Source organism: Triticum aestivum, chromosome 2B (genome assembly GCF_018294505.1).
Source record: "Triticum aestivum cultivar Chinese Spring chromosome 2B, IWGSC CS RefSeq v2.1, whole genome shotgun sequence".
NCBI classification, from domain to species: domain Eukaryota; kingdom Viridiplantae; phylum Streptophyta; class Magnoliopsida; order Poales; family Poaceae; genus Triticum; species Triticum aestivum.
Window position 1 is genome coordinate 719,498,373 of NC_057798.1, and position 20,115 is coordinate 719,518,487.

Consider the following 20,115-nt stretch of genomic DNA (forward strand, 5'->3'; position numbering starts at 1 on the left):
CACCATGATCTCCATCATCATGATCTCCATCATCGTGTCTCCATGAAGTTGTCTCGCGAACTATTTCTTCTACTACTATGGCTAACTGTTTAGCAATAAAGTAAAGTAATTACATGGCGTTGTTCAATGACACGCAGGTCATACGATAATTAAAGACAACTCCTATGGCTCCTGCCGGTTGTCATACTCATCGACATACAAGTCGTGATTCCTATTAGAAGAACATGATCAATCTCATACATCACATTCTTTTTGGCCATATCACATCACATAACATACCCTGCAAAAACAAGTTAGACGTCCTCTAATTGTTGTTTGCATGTTTTACGTGGCTGCTATGGGTTTCTAGCAAGAACGTTTCTTACCTACGCAAAAACCACAACGTGATATGTCAATTGCTATTTACCCTTCATAAGGACCCTTTTCATCGAATCCGATCCGACTAAAGTGGGAGAGACTGGCACCCGCTAGCCACCTTATGCAACAAGTGCATGTCAGTCGGTGGAACCTGTCTCACGTAAGTGTATGTGTAAGGTCAGTCCGGGCCGCTTCATCCCACAATACCGTTGAAACAAGATTGGACTAGTAACGGTAAGCATATTGAACAAAATCAACGCACACATCTACTTTGTGTTCTACTCGTGCATAGAATCTACGCAATAGACCGAGCTCATGATGCCACTGTTGGGGAACGTAGCAGAAATTCAAAAATTTCCTACGAGTCACCAAGATCTATCTATGGAGAGACTAGCAATGAGAGAGAGAGGAGAGTGCATCAACATACCCTTGTAGATCGCTAAGCGGAAGCGTTCAAGAGAACGGGGTTGAAGGAGTCATACTCGTCGTGATCCAAATCACCGGAGATCCTAGTGCCGAATGGACGGCACCTCCGTGTTCAACACACGTGCAGCCCGGTGATGTCTCCCATGCCTTGATCCAGCAAGGAGAGAGGGAGAGATTGAGGAAGACTCCGTCCAGCAGCAGCACAACGGCATGGTGGTGATGGAGGAGCGTGGCAATCCTGCAGGGCTTCGCCAAGCACCGCGAGATATGAGGAGAAAGAGAGGTAGGGCTGCGCCAGGGAGAGGTGGAAATCCTTATGTGTGGCAGCCCCAAAACCTCAAGTATATATAGGGAGAGGGAGGGGGCTGCGCCCCCTTCTAGGGTTCCCACCCCAAGGGGTGCGGCAGCCCCAAACCCATCTAGGGTGGCGGCCAAGGGGGGAGAGGGAAACTTGCCCCCCAAGTAAGGTGGGTGCGCCCCTCCCCAAACCCTAGGCGCCTTGGGCCCTTGTGGGGGAGCGCACCAGGCCACCTGGGGCTGGTCCCCTCCCACACTTGGCCCATGCTGCCCTCTGGGGCCGGTGGCCCCACTTGGTGGACCCCCGGGACCCTCCCGGTGGTCCCGGTACGTTACCGATAGCACCCGAAACTTTTCCGGCGACCAACACAGGACTTCCCATATATAAATCTTTACCTCCGGACTATTCCGGAACTCCTCGTGACGTCCGGATCTCATCCGGGACTCCTAACAACATTCAGTAACCACGCATATCTATTCCCTATAACCATAGCGTCATCGAACCTTAAGTGTGTAGACCCTACGGGTTCGGGAACCATGCAGACATGACCGAGACGTTCTCCGGTCAATAACCAACAGCGGGATCTGGATACCCATGTTGGCTCCCACATGTTCCACGATGATCTCATCGGATGAACCACAATGTCAAGGACTCAATCGATCCCGTATACAATTCCCTTTGTCCAGCGGTATTATACTTGCCCGAGATTCGATCGTCGGTATGCCGATACCTTCTTCAATCTCGTTACCGGCAAGTCTCTTTACTCGTTCCGTAACACATCATCCCGTGATCAACCCCTTGGTCACATTGTGCACATTATGATGATGTCCTACCGAGTGGGCCCAGAGATACCTTTCCGTCAACCGGAGTGACAAATCCCAGTCTCGATTCGTGCCAACCCAACAGACACTTTCGGAGATACCCGTAGTGCACCTTATAGCCACCCAGTTACGTTGTGACGTTTGGTACACCCAAAGCATTCCTACGGTATCCGGGAGTTGCACAATCTCATGGTCTAAGGAAATGATACTTGACATTAGAAAAGCTTTAGCATACGAACTACACGATCTTTGTGCTAGGCTTAGGATTGGGTCTCGTCCATCACATCATTCTCCTAATGATGTGATCCCGTTATCAACGTGTCCATGGTCAGGAAACTGTAACCATCTATTGATTAACGAGCTAGTCAACTAGAGGCTCACTAGGGACATGGTGTTGTCTATTTACCCACACATGTATCTGAGTTTCCTATCAATACAAATATAGCATGGATAATAAACGATTATCATGAACAAGGAAATATAATAATAATAACTAATTTATTATTGCCTCTAGGGCATATTTCCAAAAGAAACTCCGCCGCCATGAGGCGGAACCTTGGCGGAACCAATCTAGGGCTCCAGCGGAGCTGTTCTGCCGGGGAAACTTCCCTCTGGGAGGGGGAAATCATCACCATCGTCATCACCAACGATCCTCTCATCGGGAGGGGGTCAATCTCCATCAACATATTCACCAGAACCATCTCCTCTCAAAACCCTAGTTCATCTCTTGTATCCAATCTTGTATCAAAACCACAAATTGGTACCTGTGGGTTGCTAGTAGTGTTGATTACTCCTTTTAGTTGATGCTAATTGGTTTACTTGGTGAAAGATCATATGTTCAGATCCTTAATGCATATTAATACTCCTCTGATCATGAACATGAATATGCTTTGTGAGTAGTTACGTTTGTTCCTGAGGACATGGGTGAAGTCTTGCTATTAGTAGTCATGTGAATTTGGTATTCGTTCGATATTTTGATGAGATGTATGTTGTCTCTCCTCTAGTGGTGTTATGTGAACGTCGATTACATGACACTTCACCATTATTTGGGCCTAGAGGAAGGCATTGGGAAGTAATAAGTAGATGATGGGTTGCTAGAGTGACAGAAGCTTAAACCCTAGTTTATGCGTTGCTTCGTAAGGAGCTGATTTGGATCCACTAGTTTCATGCTATGGTTAGGTTTACCTTAATATTTCTTTTGTAGTTGCATATGCTTGCAATAGGGGTTAATCATAAGTGGGATGCTTGTCCAATAAAGGGCAGTACCCAAGCACCGGTCCACCCACATATCAAATTATCAAAGTACCGAACACGAATCATATGAGCGTGATGAAACTAGCTTGACGATAATCCCCATGTGTCCTCGGGAGCGCTTTTCTCATTATAAGAAATTGTCCAGGCTTGTCCTTTGCTACAAAAAGGATTGGGCCACCTTGCTGCACTTTATTTACTTTCATTGCTTGTTACCCGTTACAAATTATCTTATCACAAAACTATCTGTTACCTACAATTTTAGTGCTTGCAGAGAATACCTTACTGAAAACCGCTTATCATTTCCTTCTGCTGCTCGTTGGGTTCGACACTCTTACTTATCGAAAGGAATACGATAGATCCCCTATACTTGTGGGTCATCACCCCCACGATAGATCCACTTTCCAAAATGTTGGGGCGGCCAACGCCCCTCAATCTGGCTGGCCCTCAGGCCGGCTTCCCCGCTATGGGCTGGCTAGCTACGGACCGACATCCGGCGAGGTCAGCGCCCGTCCCATCTAGCCGTACGGTAAGACCTCTCCCACACCGAGGAGGGCAACAGTGCCCTCGGTACCACTGACTGGGCAGAGTGTCACAACAGTCCCGCAGTACCGCTGACCGAGGCGGAGACGACACGACACGACACTGTAGTTGCACAGTGCCAACAACTCTGTGACGCGGTAGACGACGGGCCTCAGTGACGGGCAGACGACGGGCCCCACCGGAGGCCAGGGAGGATGACAACAAAGCCCCGCCCTTCTTGTCTTACCCATTGTAACCTGGGAGGACATGCTATATGACCTCCCAGGAGCACCCCGAAGAGGGGGTTGGCTCAATACACACACATGCACACACACACACACACACACGAGGCAAGGAGGAGAGCCAGCTCCTTCTTCCTCCTCCACCAAACAGCTCCAAGAGGGCCATTGTTATCCTTGTGATCCTCATAGTTCATCTAGCAGGACTAGGGGTGTTACCTCCCACCAAGGGCCCCGAACATGGGTACATCGTGTGTCTCGCACCGCTTGTCCCCGATATTGCATCCGGAACCCACTGGCGTCCTCTGGCCCGAACCACTCTCGATTAACCATCCCATGCCATCTGTCGTGAGAACACCACGACATTCATAGTTTGGAGCTTCACTTTAAAAGGTAATAAAGCCACTATCTAACTTACTAGCCCTAGTATTGAATTTGCTAACAATAGTCTCATACCTGCCTCCTGTTACTCCAAGATTTCATTCACTGCCATCTTGGAGTCACATGCAATAACAATCTTAGAGGTGGAGAGATCTTCAGATAACAATAAAACTTGTCGTGTCAGTGGTGCCATGCAAAATAATAGAAGATCCCAAGTATCTGCCATCTCTGCTCTTGCATATTGCAGCTGACGCACAGGCCTTGGCATCTGCAGAAAGGTCTCCCGCTACATGAATTTTATAGAACCCTTCCTCCGGCTGCCTCCAGGAGATTGATGCAACAGTACGAGGAGAGCGCCTCATCGCTGCTCTAGTCGTGATAGTACTGATGGAGTCAATCTCACCGACGAACCGTTGAACAAATAAATGAGTAGACATCGGGCTTTGGAATATTTGTTCATGAATGGCCTTTCTCCGAGCGGTCCAAATTGCCCACAAAGTCACAACCAACTTGACAAACAGGGCATGCGGTAGTGAATCCCGAGCTCAAACAACCATCTCTTCACACTCGGATTGTTCATCTCAATAAGTTTTTCCGATAGATCCCTGTCCAGGAGAGCCCAAACACATTTAACTGATGTGCATTCCACAAGCGAGTGTTTCCAAGAGTCCATTGAACAACATAATTGGAAATTATCTGCATTACTCATATGGCGGTGATGATGAACATCCTCTATGGGCAGCGAATGTCTAGCAAGACGCCAAAGAAAAACTTTGATCTTTGCTGGGACCTGAGTGTTCCATAATGGCGTCCAACTTTTATCCTCATAAGTGTTATCTGATGAGCCAGCTCAGCCCTCCAACACCTCCTCCCTGTTCTTCTTGATAGAATCAAGTAACCTGTATGCCAGAAGAAGAAAGCTCCTGATCTTTCAAACTAGCATGCCCAGAAGTCATCAATGTTACTTGTACATAATGGTATGTTTCAGATAGCATGAACATCCGCTGGGGGGAAGAAATTTTCCAGCACATCAACTCACCAAGAAGCGGAAGTGTGATCAATCAAATTGTTAACATAGACTGGGGGGTTCGGGGCTAGACATACCAGGGGCCGCAGATTTGGTTCCCTTGGAATCCAATTTTGGTCCAAACCCTAGCAGGTGTTCCATTAACAATTCTTTGAATGATTCCATGTTTGAGTGCGTCCCTACCCTCTAGGATTGCTCTCCATACCTGTGATGGGTGAGAGCCCAGCTCGGCCTCCAGAATAGTAGAATTGGGGAAGTAAATTGACTCCAGAAGTTGTGAGCTTAATGCTTCAGGTGAAGCTAGTATCCTCTATGCCTCCCTGGACAGTAAGGCTATATTAAAGAGCTCCAAATCTCTAAACCCAAGACCACCACAACGCTTTGGTTGGAACATGTCCTTCCACGCTACCCAACTCGGTTTACATTGCCCTTCCTTGCTGCCCCAAAAGAACTGTCGAATTAGCTTGCTCAAGTGTTCACATAAGCCTCTTTGGCAACTTGAAACAAGACATGGAATACACTGGGACAGCCTGGGCAACAGATTTGATCAAAATTTCTTTTCCAGCTGTCGAGATCAATTTCTCAATCCATCCTTTCACTTTCCCCCATAGCATGTCTTTGAGATACTTAAATGCACTTGTCTTTGACACCCTAATATCATATGGTATTCTGAGGTATTTCTCATTCAATATCTCATTCTACACATTCAACACCCATTTTACCTCGTTCTTGATAGTATCCGGGCACCCTTTGCTCAAGTAAAGAGACGACTTACCATTGTTAATTCTCTATCCTAAAGCTTGACAGTACAATTCGAGTAGGTTTGAAACCTCTGCCCCTCCCACTCCATTCACCTTAAAAAATAGCAGTCTATCGTCAGCAAACAATAAATGGTTAACCGATGGCGCCGAGGGCCACGTGCCAGGCATGACCCAGTTAGATATGTGCTAGGCCAGGCCCACCACGGGCCGGGCACTGATAACCCACAAGTATAGGGGATCGCAACATTTTTCAAGGGTAGAGTATTCAAGCCAAATTTATTAGTTTGACACATGGGGAGCCAAAGAATATTTGCAAGTATTAGCAGCTGAGTTGTCAATTCAACCACACTTGGAGATTAATTATTTGCAGCAAAGTGATCAGTAGCAAAGTAGTATGATAGTTTTGATAGTAATAGCAACAACAATAGTAACGGTGACAGTGATAGTAATGATTTTGTAGCAAGTGCAATAGTAACAATAGCAGTAGTAAATTAGCAAGAAGAATATGAGAGAAATTAGTAGGCATTGGATCGGTGAATTCATTGGGTGATATTCATCATATAACAGTCATAACCTAGGGCGATACAACACTAGTTTGAGTTCATAAATATAATGTAGGCATGCATTCCGTAAATATTCATACGTGCTTATGGAAAGAACTTGCATGACATCTTTTGTCCTACCCTCCCATGGCAGCGGGGTCCTATTGGAACTAAGGGATATTAAGGCCTCCTTTTAATAGAGAATCGGAACAAAGCATTAACACACGGTGAATACATGAACTCCTCAAGCTACGGTCATCACTGGGAGTGGTCCCGACTTCTGTCACTCCGGGGTTGCCGGATCATAACACGTAGTAGGTGACTATAACTTGCAAGATCAGATCTAAAACATGGATATAATGGTGATAACATAAACGGTTCAGATCTCAGAACCCTCCCATGGCACCCGGGCCCAAAGTGTCAAGCATTAAGCATGACAAAGCCATAGCAACATCAATCTCAGAACATAGTGGATACTAGGGATAAAGCCCTAACAAAACTAACTCAATTACATGATGAATCTCATCCAACTCCTAACCGACCAGCAAGCCTACGAAGGAATTACTCACTCCCGATGAGGAGCATCATGGAATTGGCGATGGAGAAGGGTTGGTGATAACGAAGATCGAAGATCCCCCTCTCCGGAGCCCCAAACGGACTCCAGATCTGCCCTCCCAAGGAAGAACAGGGCTTGGCGGCGGCTCCGGCTCGTGAAACGTGATAATTCTTTCTCTCTGATTTTTTCTCCGAAAATATGACTTTATAGTATCAGGGTTGGAGTCTGCGGGGCCACTAGGTGGGGACAACCCACCTGGGCGCGCCTCGAGGGGGGCACCCTCGTGGGTTGTGCCCACCAAGGTGCCCTGATACATCCATTTTGCATCATGCTTTTATGACAACATTTATTGCATTATGGGATGTTATTTCACGTTATGTCACGATACTTATGGCTATTCTCTCTTATTTTACAAGGTTTACATGAAGAGGGAGAATGCCGGCAGCTGGAATTCTGGGCTGGAAAAGGAGAAAATATTGGAGGCCTATTCTACGCAACTCCAAAAGTCCTGAAACTCCACGGAATACCTTGAAATAAATAAAGAAAAATCATCGCCAAAGATGAAGGCCAGGGGGCCCACACCCTGCTCATGAGGGTGGGGGCGCCACCCCCCCTGGGCGAGCCCCCTACCTCGTGGGCCCCCTGATGGCTCTCCGAAGTCCATCTTCTCCTATATGAAGTCTTTCGATGAGAAAAATCAAAGAGAACCTTTAGGGACGAGACTCCGCTGCCATGAGGCGGAACCTTGGCGGAACCAATCTAGGGCTCTGGCAGAGCTGTTCTGCCGGGGACACTTCCCTCCGGGAGGGGGAAATCATCACCATCATCATCATCAACGCTCCTCTCATCGGGAGAGGGCAATCTCCATCAACATCTTCACCAGCACCATCTCATCTCCAAACCCTAGTTCATCTCTTGTATCCAATTCTTGTCTCCAAGTCCGGGATTGGTGCTAGTAGGTTGCTAGTAGTGTTGGTTACTCCTTGTAGTTGATGCAAGTTGGTTTATTTGGTGGAAGATCATATGTTCAGATCCTTTATACATATTATTGCCCCTCTGATTATGAACATGAATATGCTTTGTGAGTAATTATGTTTGTTCCTGAGGACAAGGGAGAAGTCTTGCTATTAGTAGTCATGTGAATTTGGTATTCGTTCGATATTTTGATGAGATGTATGTTGTCTAACCTCTAGTGGTGTTATGTGAACGTCGACTACATAACACTTCACCATTATTTGGGCCTAGAGGAAGGCATTTGGAAGTAATAAGTAGATGATGGGTTGCTAGAGTGACAGAAGCTTAAACCCTAGTTTATGCGTTGCTTCGTAAGGGGCTGATTTGGATCCATATGTTTCATGCTATGGTTAGGTTTACCTTAATACTTTTGTTGTAGTTGCGGATGCTTGCAATAGAGGTTAATCATAAGTGGGATGCTTGTCCAAGTAAGGGCACACTATAGGAATCAGCTACTTTGCCATCTGCCACTATGGGCAAACTGACCAAATTGGTCAGCCTCCCAGGAAGCACAGTTGCCTGCCACGTGGCCTCTTTGCCGTCTGCCGCTGATGGCAAAGATCTGTTTGCTGTCGGTGGCAGATGGCAAAGATCCTGCATATTGTCTCTTTTTTTACTCCAACAATTTTCACAGCAAATATATATCACATATCCAGCACATAAGTTTCGTATCAAATATCCAGCACATAAGTTTCATATCACATATCACATATCACATCAGTTTCATCCATACACATTGTTCATACATAAGCAAGTTCCATCCATACACATTGTTCATACATAAGCAAGTTCATGATAGCAAGCTAGATACAATGCAAAGTTTCATCAAAGGAAAAGCAAGCACTCCATCATAGCAAGCTAGCTTCCATGAAGTGAATGAAATCTACGAAATGGTAAATAAGAAAGTTAGAAATAGGTGACTAGAATAAGAAGAAGACTAGAACAAGAAGTATATGTCATTTATGAGCTAACTTAGGTGAAATGGATCATATATGAGCTAACAAAGTTGAAATGGGTTGTTTATGAGCTAACTTAGTTGAAATGAATCATTTATGAGCTAACTTAGTTGAAATGGGTTGTTTATGAGCTAACTTAGTTGAAATGGATCATTTATGAGCTAACTTAGTTGAAATGGGTCGTTTATGAGCTAACTTAGGTGAAGGGCATCCTTTTTGAGCTAAGTAAGGTGAAATGGATCGTTTTTGAGCTAACTTAGTTGAAATGGGTCGTTTATGACCTAATTAAGGTGAAATGCCACGTTTTTGAGCTAACTAAGGTGAAATGGATCGTTTTTTAGCTAACTTAGGTGAAATGGATCATTTATGAGCTAATTTAGGTGAAATGGATCATTTTTTGCTAACTTAGGTGAAATGGATCGTTTAGGAGCAAATCTAGGTGAAATGGGTCATTTTGGAGCTAACCTAGGTGAAATGGGTCATTTTGGAGCTAAACTAGGTGAAATGGGTCATTTTAAAGCTAACGTAGGTAAAATGGATAATTTAGGAGCTAATCTATGTAAAATGGGTCATTTTAGAGCTAACTTGGATAAATTGGATCACTTGTAAGCTAACCAAGGTAAAATGAGTCATTTTAGAGCAAACTTTAGGTAAAATGGATCGTTTATGAGCTAACTAAGCTAATTATGCAATTTTTGACATAAGTAACCTAAGTACATATCGTTTTAGAGCTAACTTAGGTAGAATGGATGGTTTATGAGGTCAGTAAGCATATTAAGTCATTTTGGAGGAAAAGAAGCTAACTCTAGGTCATTATGGTAAGCATATTGGAGGAAATAAAGCTAAGTCTAGGTCTTTGTGCATTTGTTAAGCAAAACACTAGAGAAACTTACCGTGATCAGGGAGGTGTACGAGCGGGCTGGCTCGCGCCGGTAGCTGGAGAACGATCATGCGATGCGTTTCTGGAGCTAAGCTGCACCAAAGATCATTTCCAATGTCTCGTTAGCATTATGACACTCAAATGTTAAGACTAGCAAGTAATGTCCATTCTAATTAAACTCACCGTGCTCCCAGGAGCAATCACTGGCATCGGCGGAGCAGTCTGACCGGACTTCTCGCACACAGACTGCACATTTGGTTTTCACAACAGAGTCATACTAGTTAGTAATGAGACTCAAATCTTAAGACTAGCAAGTAATCTGCAGAAGAAACTTACCACAAGGAGCTCATACATGGCCCTTGCCTGCATGTCATTCCGTGCCCTCTCCTCCTCCAACATCTTTGTCGTCCTCTCCTCCAACTCCCGCTGCCTCTCCGCCGCCTCCGCCAGAAGTTTCTCCGTTCTATCTCTCTCACTATGTATAGCAGCCTGCAACACCACTCACATGACCATTTGTAATCATTGATGGAAGCGCACACAATGTAATGGAGAAAGATAGCTGAGTACTTATAACTAACCTTGAAGGCGAGTTGGATTGGCCGTTCATGAGGCCTTATCTCAGGAGCGGAGCTCGACTGGCGTGCCTTGATCTTCGGGAGAGTGCTAGGACAACAGATAAGTCCATCTCCCATGGCTATGGAGCCATGGGACCTCCCGCCACCAGATATCATCAGCAGCTCTGTATCAATGGGACCCTGGCTCGGGTTAAAGTCCTCCCCTTTCCTCGCCTTCCCCTGATCTCTATATTGCACGAGCTTGTCGTGGGCGGAGATGTTGGTGAAGTTCTTTGGATCATCGAGGTCAGGCGCAGAGAATGCCTCGACTTTCTTGTAAGAGCCAGTGTGGGCCATGGCATACAGGTCGTACACCTCTAGCACCTTATCCGCCTTATTGTAGTGTGCCTGAAAGAGAGAAACAAAGTAAATTAGTAATTAAAGGCTAAAGCTAGCATGATGAATGAATTGCATGAATCATGAAGCAAACCACATACCCAGTTCCGCCCGTACTGAAATAAGTTGGAGTTGCCTTGGTGGTGTGGCACACCTTCCATTTGGGCACGTTTGTCCTTGGCCTCGTTGTGGGAGGCTCGCCATTGTTTTGAGCACCACGCATTGACCAACACCTCCCAACAAGACACCATCGATAATCTCACCCGGCGGGGCCGGGGCAGCCAAGTAGTGCTCCCAACTCAATCCAACCTCTGGAAGCCGACCCTCACCAGGCAACGTGACAAACCCCGGGAAGTTTTGCCGAATCAGAACTCCAAGGACGGAGTTGGGCCGGCGGACACTTTGATGGTGGTCCCAACCCCTGCAGCATGACAAGGCCAATGCATTAGTTATTTGAAGAAACGTGAATGCAGAAGGTACAAAAAGATTAAATGCACTTACCTCTCCCCATCAGGGAAAATCAACCACCTCTGCTCGCGGGTCGCCGGCACGGACGGGAGCCGTGTAGCCCACGCTGGTAGACGTTGCCCCCTCCTCCTCAATATCAGTCGGCTCCCCGTCATCATCAGCATGGCCACTCGGCTCCCCGCCATCATCAGCATGGCCACTCGGCTCCTCAGGCTGACCCGACCAGGTACCCCATCCAGACGTGTGCTCCTCCGGGGTCTCGTGGGCCCAACTCTTGTGGGCTGAAGGCCCGTGGACCGGAGGCTCGTGGGCCGAAGACCCGTGGACCGGAGGCTCATGGACCGGAGTCATGTAGCCTCCTCCTCGGACGAGTCCACCCTAGCAGTCACGTGCTCGGGTGAAACAGCTGGGGGTGGCGGTGAGGAAGGCGCCGTAAGAGTCACCCTACCTCCTCTCGCGCGACCACGTGCTCCACCTCCTCTCTTCTTCTTACCTCGTCCCCTGCTGGGCACCACAGTCGACGAAGAAGGGCCCGGTGGTGTCAACATACTGTCCAGCAACGCTCGGCGGAGAGGTGCGTGTGCAATGGAAGACCTCGCAACACGCGCCGACAAAGAAGGGGCCTCGGCGCGCTCCCGACCAGCGCCCACCATCTTTCAACACCTGCCATGACAAAGAATAAACGAAATTAGTACAACATAAAAAAAAGTACCGACATGAATAATAATATGTATATCACTTAAGTGTATCATCATCAAGTACAACATAAAAAAATTGAATACCTGACACTACTAATAATCGCGATCAGTATCATCAATAAATGCATAATCATCATCATCACTATAATCAATGATGGGCTCACTATAATCATCATCATCACTATCATCACTATAATAATCATCATCATCACTGGACACACAACAATTATATATATAATTCACCATGTATATATTCATCAGTTGATCTACTTTGTCAATTTTATTACGTCCATGCAACCTACACTCTAATAGGCACTGACGAAATTTATGCGTCGGATCCGGAGCAAAGCATATGCGTCGGATCGGGTGTTGTTTCGGGGTCGGGGGTTCGGGGTGTCGTGTTGGTGTCGGGTGCCGTGTCAGGGTAGGGGGGTTGGGGTGTCGTGTCGTGGTTGGGGTGTCGGGGTCAGGTGGTCGGTTGTCGGGGGCGGGGTGTCGGGTCAGGTTAGGCTCGGGGTCGGGGTGTCGGGTCAGGCTCGGGGTCGGGGTGTCGGGGTCGGGGTCGGTCTCGGGGTCGGGGTGTCAGGTCGGGGTCGGGGTGCCGTGTCGGTGTCGCGGTCGGGGTGTCGATCGGGTCAGGCTCGGGGTCGGGGTGTCGGGGTCGGGGTCGGGGTCGGGGTGTCGGGGTCGGGGTCGGGGTCTCGGGGTCGGGGTGTCGTGTCGGGGTCGGGGTGTCGTGTCGGGGTCGGGGTGTCGGGGTCAGGGGGTCGGTTGTCGGGGTCGGGGTGTCGGCTCAGGTCAGGCTCGGGGTCGGGGTGTCAGGTCAGGCTCGGGGTCGGGGTGTCGGGGTCGGGGTCGGTCTCGGGGTCGGGGTGTCAGGTCGGGGTGCCGGGTTGGGGTCGGGGTGCCGTGTCGGTGTCGCGGTCGGGGTGTCGGGTCAGGTCAGGCTCGGGGTCGGGGTGTCGGTTCAGGCTCGGGGTCGGGGTGTCGGGGTCGGGGTCGGGTTTTTTCCCTCTTTTTTTCTTTTCTTCTTCTTCCTCTTCTTCCTTTTCTTCCTTTTCTTCCTTTTTTCCTTCTTCTTCTTCTTTTTCTTCCTCCTTTCCTTTTTCCTCTTCTTCTTCTCCTCCTCTCCTCTTTTTCTTCTTCTTCTTCTTTCCTAAACCTAAACCTAAACCTAAAACTAAACCTAAATCTAAAACTAAAACTAAAACTAAAACTAAATCTAAACTAAACATAAACCTAAAACTAAAAAAATAGAAAAAGGAAAAAACTAAATCTAAACCTAAAACTAAACCTAAAACTAAACCTAAAACTAAAACTAAAACTAAATCTAAACTAAACATAAACCTGAAACTAAAAAAAAGAAAAAACAGAAAAGAGAGAGGAGGTAGAGCTCACCTGGGGCAGGGCCGATGGAGGAGGTGGCCGGTGGAGGAGGGGGCAGGGCGGCCTAGGGCGGCGGCGCCGGGCGGCAGTGGCGCCGGGGCCGGGGCCTGGGCGGTGGGGCGCGCGGGGGCCGAGGCGCCGTGGGGCCGGGGCGCGGCGGCCCCAAGACGGCAGGGCGGCGGGGGTAACAGGGCGCGGGGCCGGTGGGGTGCCGGGTGGTTGGGCGCGGGGGGGGGGGGGGGAGGGGGCGGAGCCGGGGCGGTGGGGCGCGGGGGGGCCGGGGCACGGTGGCGCCGAGACAGCAGTGCGACGGGGGGCGACGGGGCCGTGGTGGCACTGGGGCGGGGGCCGGTGGGGCGGCGGGGTGGTGGGGTGATGGGGCGGCGGAGAGTGGTGGGGGCGGCAGAGAGTGGTGGGCGACGGGGCGGCGGAGAGTGGTGGGGGCGGCGGCGCGCGTGTGAAGAGGGAGAGAAACAGAGAGAGGGGCGGGGTGGGGCGCGGCCGCCGTTAGATGAGTTAAATCTTTGCCGTTCGATTTTTTGCTCTTTGCCGTCCGCTAGCGGACGGCAAAGAGGTGGGGCGTTAAGTTTTTTTAATCAGGCGGGTGGGTGGGGGCCACCTCCCTCTTTGCCGTCAGCTGGCGGATGGCAAAGAAATGGCGCATGGCAAAGAGCTTCTTTGTCGTCTGCCCTTTCTTTGCCGTCGGCTTTTCGGCGGCTGATGGCAAATAGCTTCTTTGCCATCCGCTAGCCGACGGCAAAGATCTGGCAGATGACGAAGTAGCTGATTCTAGTAGTGGCAGTACCCAAGAACTAGTCCACCCACATATCAAATTATCAAAGTACCGAACGCGAATCATATGAGCGTGATGAAAACTAGCTTGACGATATTCCCATGTGTCCTCGGGAGCGCTTTTCCTATCATAAGAGTTTGTCCAGGCTTGTCCTTTAGTACAAAAAGGATTGGGCTACCTTGTTGCACCTTATTTACTTTTATTGCTTGTTGCTCGTTACAATTTATCTTATCACAAAACTATCTGTTACCACTTATTTCAGTACTTGCAGAGAATACCTTGCTGAAAACCGCTTATCATTTCCTTCTGCTCCTCATTGGGTTTGACACTCTTACTTATCGAAAGGACTACGATAGATCCCCTATACTTGTGGGTCATCAAGACTCTTTTCTGGCGCCGTTGCCGGGGAGTGAAGCGCCTTTGGTAGGTGGAATTTGGTAAGGAAAAATTTATTTAGTGTGCAGAAATTTTCTGTCACTTATTACTATGGAAAGTAATTGTCTGAGGGGCTTGTTCGGGGTATCTTCACCCCGTCCAGTAGAGCAAAGAGTTGCTCCTCAACCTACTCAACCTACTGAACCTATTGAAAATGAAACTCCTTTTGAGATTCCTTCAGGTTTGATGGAAAAACTGCTAGCTAACACTTTTACAGGAGATGGAACAAAGCATCCTGATGAACATCTACGTTATGTGGATGATGTTTGTGGACTATTTAAGCTTGCAGCTATACCCGATGATGCTGTTAAGAATAAGGATTTCCCTTTATCTTTGAAGGGAGACGCATTGATATGGTACATGCTATGTGATGATATGAGATCATGGAACTATAAAAGATTGAAATTGGAATTTCATCAAAAGTATTACCCTATGCATCTTGTTCATTGTGATCGCAATTATATATATAATTTTTGGCCTCGCGAAGGAGAAAGCATCGCTCAAGCTTGGGGGAGGCTTAAATCAATGTTATATTCATGCCCCAATCATGAGCTCGCAAGAGAAGTAATTATGCAAAGTTTTTATGCTCGGCTTTCTGATAACAATCGCTCCATGCTTGATACTTCCTGTGCTGGCTCTTTTATGATGAAGAATATTGAATTCAGATGGAATTTACTGGATAGAATTAAACGCAACTCTGAGGATTGGGACCTCGACGAAGGTAAGAAGTCAGGTATGACACCAAAGTTTGATTGTGTTAAATCTTTTATGGACTCCGATATTTTTCGTAAGTTTAGCACTAAATATGGACTTGTGTCAGAGTAATGGGCCACGGGTAGGCTAACCCGAGACCCAAGACCTTTCAAGACATCGGGGCAGGCCGCGCACCTCAGGGCGAGTCCCAGACGGCGACTCCGAGATAAGCCGACTCCGAGCTGGCGACCTCCAGAGAGGCCGACTCCAAGCTAGCGACCTTCAAGGAGGCCGACTTTGGAGAATCGGCCCGTGGCTCCTCCTTCATCCCGAAGTATGATGCGGGGTACGGTCACGACGTGGCCGTCTCCCCCTACTCACGAAGGGCCGGCATGGCTACAGTGAGCCGTATCGCTGGGAGATCTCCGGTGAGGCGCGACACTATTGCTATGCCTGCCCTGACCTCAGCCACAGTGCGCAGTACACTGTGCCCACGACGCCGGCCTGTACGACCCAAAGGCGGCGGGGCCACCTGTCAGTGGGAGGGCCGAAGGCGGCCTGGGCGCCCAAAGACGGACTTGTGAGAGTCGGCCTCCCTGGAGTCGGCCGACTCCTCCCCAGGGCCCCACGTGCCATTAACCAGATAAGATGGGGAATGGCGACAGTGATACCCTGATAGACGGCGGCACTGTTGCCACGACCCGATGACCAAGCATGCGTCACCAGGAGTGTCGCTACAGCATCAAGCCTGTCTGCGGGACCCGCCAGTCGGTGGGCCCCAGAGGCCGGCGGGATGGACGGTGGCCAGAGAGACAGACGGCTGGGACCCGCGCCCAGCCATGTTACTATTGTACCCCCGGGGGGTAGGCCTATATAAACCCCCCGGGGCACCCATGCAAAGGGTTCGGACCTGAGTAGAGATAGACCATATAGCACGGGAGGGGAGAACTAGCCTTGCTCTCTCCTGTCTCCCAAAACAGCTCTAGGAGCACCATTGTAGACACCTTGCTTGAGTGATCATGCGGAGACCCCGTAGAGCAGCAGTAGGGGTGTTATCTCCTAGGAGAGCCCTGAAGCTGGGTAAGATCCGCCGGCATGCATGTCTTCGCCTCATCCTGCTTCCAGGCACCGGCGACGTTCTACTCGCTCCCACCATGATAAGCCATCCTTTGGCATATGTCGTATCCAACCCCCGACAACTTGACTCTGAGATAGTAGCTTCTTTCTGTGAATCTTTTGCTACTTATGTTGATCTTCCCAAGGAGAAGTGGTTTAAATATCATCCTCCCATAGAAGTGAAAGTAGCTGCACCTATTAAAGTTGAACAGGAAATTGTCACTTATAATGATCCTATCGTTCCCACTTCTTATGTTGAGAAACCACCTTTCCCTGTTAGAATGAAGGACCATGCTAAAGCTTCAACCGTTGTTCATGAAAGCAATATTAGAACTTATACACCTCCTGAGCAAGTCAAAGTAGAACCTAATATTGCTATTGTTAAAGATCTCTTGTCTGATAATATTAATGGGCATGTTATTCAATTCCAGGGTGAAACTGCTAGAATTACTAAAGCTTGTGTTAAAGATAAACATAGACCCGTGGTAGGCATGCCTGTTATTTCTGTTAAAATAGGAGATCATTGTTATCATGGCTTGTGTGATATGGGTGCTAGTGCTAGTGTTATACCCATTGACTTATACAAAGAAATTATGCATGATATTGCACCTGCTGAGTTAGAAGGTATTGATGTTACAATTAAACTTGCCAATAGAGATACTATTTCTCCAATGGTAATTGTTAGAGATGTTGAAGTCTTGTGTGGAAAAACCAAATATCCCGCGGATTTTCTTGTTCTTGGTTCTCCTCAAGATAGCTTTTGCCCCATTATATTTGGTAGACCCTTCTTGTCACGTCCCTAGTTCTGGTCTGCTCTGGGTTAGCTAGTCTTGTGTTGCATCATGTTTAAATTTCTTTGAAAGTTGAATTGGGGATTGTTCAAACCCTAGCATCAAAAGGAATTCAAATAGGTTCAACCAATTTTTTTTCAATGATTTCAAAATGCCCTTTAAAAATGTTCATCATTTCTGGATCAAGGTGGAAGCATCTACCAAAAATGGTTCACATTTTTGCAGTACATATTTGGACTTTGAATTAATCCAAACATATTTGAATTGGGGCTATTTAAATGCTATATATATTTTAGATGCTCCAAAAATGTTGGAAATTGTTGAGGGTCACTGGAATAATTCAGAAAGCACCCATAATTATTTCCAGGATTTTATGAAATGGTTTAGCATTATTACTAAACCAAAACAGAGAAACAAAATAGAAAAACAGAAACCAGAGAGAGAGAGAACTTACCTGGCCTCACCTGCGCAGCCCACCAACTGGCCCAGCACTGTAGCTGGCCGGCCCAGCCCACCACCGCCTCCCTCCCTGTTGTCTTCCTCCTCTGCCAGGAGGACACGCCTGTGGCCGACGCGCGCACGCACGCGCCCCGGCCACCTCCTGCTTGCCGCTTCCCTCTGGACCCCGGACGACGCCACGCACGCCGCGTGCCCAACCCTCTCACCCTCGCCCATTTTCCCCTCTCTCCCACAAGTACACGAGCGCAACCGAGCGAGCTCGTCACCGCCAACGCCGTTTACCGTGGCCACAGCCACCCCCTTGCTCCCCTGACCTGTCCAAGAGCTCCGGGACGTCTTCCTCATCCTCTCCACCAAGCCATGGAACTACGGACGCGCCACAATGTCGCCAGCATCGCCGTTTCCATCGCCGGCCGCCGTGGATCCTCGTCGTCGATTCGAGAGCTCCCGGACGTCCCCGAGCCCGCTAACCATCCCTGCAGCTCCGCGGTGAGCCGCTAACCCGATTCCCCCTTGCCCCATTGTCCCTAGCATCCTGTAGTTGCCGTCCCCTTGAGCTCCGAAGCTCGCCGCCGTCAGGCCTCATCGCCACCGCGGCCAGAGCTAGCTATGACCGCAACCGAGCACTACAACATGCTCAGCACGCCGTCAGGAGTCCATATCACCCAGCCGTTGTTCCTGTCGTGCGCTGCAACACCATTCTTGCTGAGGTCCGAACTCCGGCCACCGCGGTTGTCGTCGTCGCCGATGTTCCCGGCCTCCCTGCACCCTACCGCTTGCACCACTGGATGCGGCACCCATCCAGCTCGCCGTAGAACCCAACCGCGCCCTAAGCGGTGCCCTGTAGCATGAACCCGACGCGTCTCCGCCATCCCGTTGGTTGTCGCCGGCCAAACTCCGGCGTGCTGACGTGGCCGCGAGATTAGTGCTAATCACATCTAGCTAACCAATCTATAGTCACTGACTAGTGGGCCCAGCACCCTAATAGTTTTAACTTAATCACTAATTAGAGCAAGTGCCACTGACATGTGGGCCCATGCCTTAACTAATCTAGATTAGGTCTAGTTTAATTTTAATTAACTTTGTTAGTTAACCGTGTCACTGACATGTGTGGTCCACACGTCAGGTTTGACCTGGACCGTCTCCGTTGACTGCTGACGTCACAGTGACGCAATGCTGATGCAATAAAGTATTTTCTGGATTTAATCTTATTCAGGAAATTCCAGAAAATAGTATAAACTCCTAAAAATCATAGAAATTTAACCGTAACTCCAAATGAAATAAATTATATATGAAAAATGATCAGAAAAATCCAATCTATCCATCTGCACTAGTTTCATGCATGTTTAAACAACTAACCTGCTGTTTATATCAAAACATGATAATGCACTTTATAAAGTCATAGTTTGAATTTAACTTGAACCTTGGGTTCAAACTAACTCAAACCCATCTAATTATAGTTGCATTAGCCCAACAAACTCATTTTGCCATGTCATGATCATGCATCATATTGTGCATTGCATTGATTGTGTTTCCTTTTGTGTTGCCAGCGAGGAAGCGCATGACCCGCTTGACGCGGCCCTACGAGACCTTGCAGCGCCGATTCCAGAAGACGCCAACGCCGGGACGCTGGAGGCGCTCCACCTTCAGCTCATCGAGGGCGCGTAAAAGCTGGCAAGCATGAGGCACTTGTCAGAAGCTTGCCAACGAGAGATGGATCACGCCGTAGGCGGTTCGCCGGCTCCAACTGGGCCAAGCCGCCTAGGCGCGGTCCGACAACGCGGCGCGGCAATCGCAAACCTCTTCGGGGCTGATTGCCCTGTGTACGCCACGCCCGCAGAGAACATCCGTGCCACCCAGGCGGCGGCAGACGAGCTCGACAACTTCGAAGGCGAAGAGCTCCGCATAATGACGGAGCGAGTTCAGCAGCTCCTCGACGCGGCCGCCGTGCAGAACTGTGCCGGCTGCCGCCCCAAGGCGCCGCAGCGCCAAAACAACGACCCACCGCCTCACCGAGACCAAGGTGCGACATCTCAGACGCCGACTGGCGGGGCCCGTGGGAAGAAGGACAAGGAGCCAGCTGTCAGCCATAGCCGGACTCACATCACCATCGAGCGCGACCAAGACGGCCGCCCCAGAGCGGTGGAACGGCGGGACGACTACCAGCCTCCCCCTCCTCGTGGAGAAAGGCGAGTCTCCCCGCCGCCCGTGGAACATCCGACTCTCGGCGACCGCCTCGGCCGCTGAGAGTGAGTCGGAGAGAATGACGCCCGCCACCGGATCGACCGACTCCAC

General features: G+C 49.0%; 1 protein-coding gene across 1 annotated transcript in view; it reads left to right on the plus strand.

Moving 5' to 3' along the window:
• Window positions 1–19,488, plus strand: part of LOC123039480 (uncharacterized) — a 60,786-nt gene extending 41,298 nt beyond the window's left edge. Inside the window, exon 7 of the mRNA XM_044462628.1 lies at window positions 19,371–19,488. Coding sequence (XP_044318563.1) covers window positions 19,371–19,488 — 118 coding nt within the window. The remainder of the gene's footprint in view (window positions 1–19,370) is intronic.
• The last annotated feature ends 627 nt before the right edge of the window (window positions 19,489–20,115 follow it).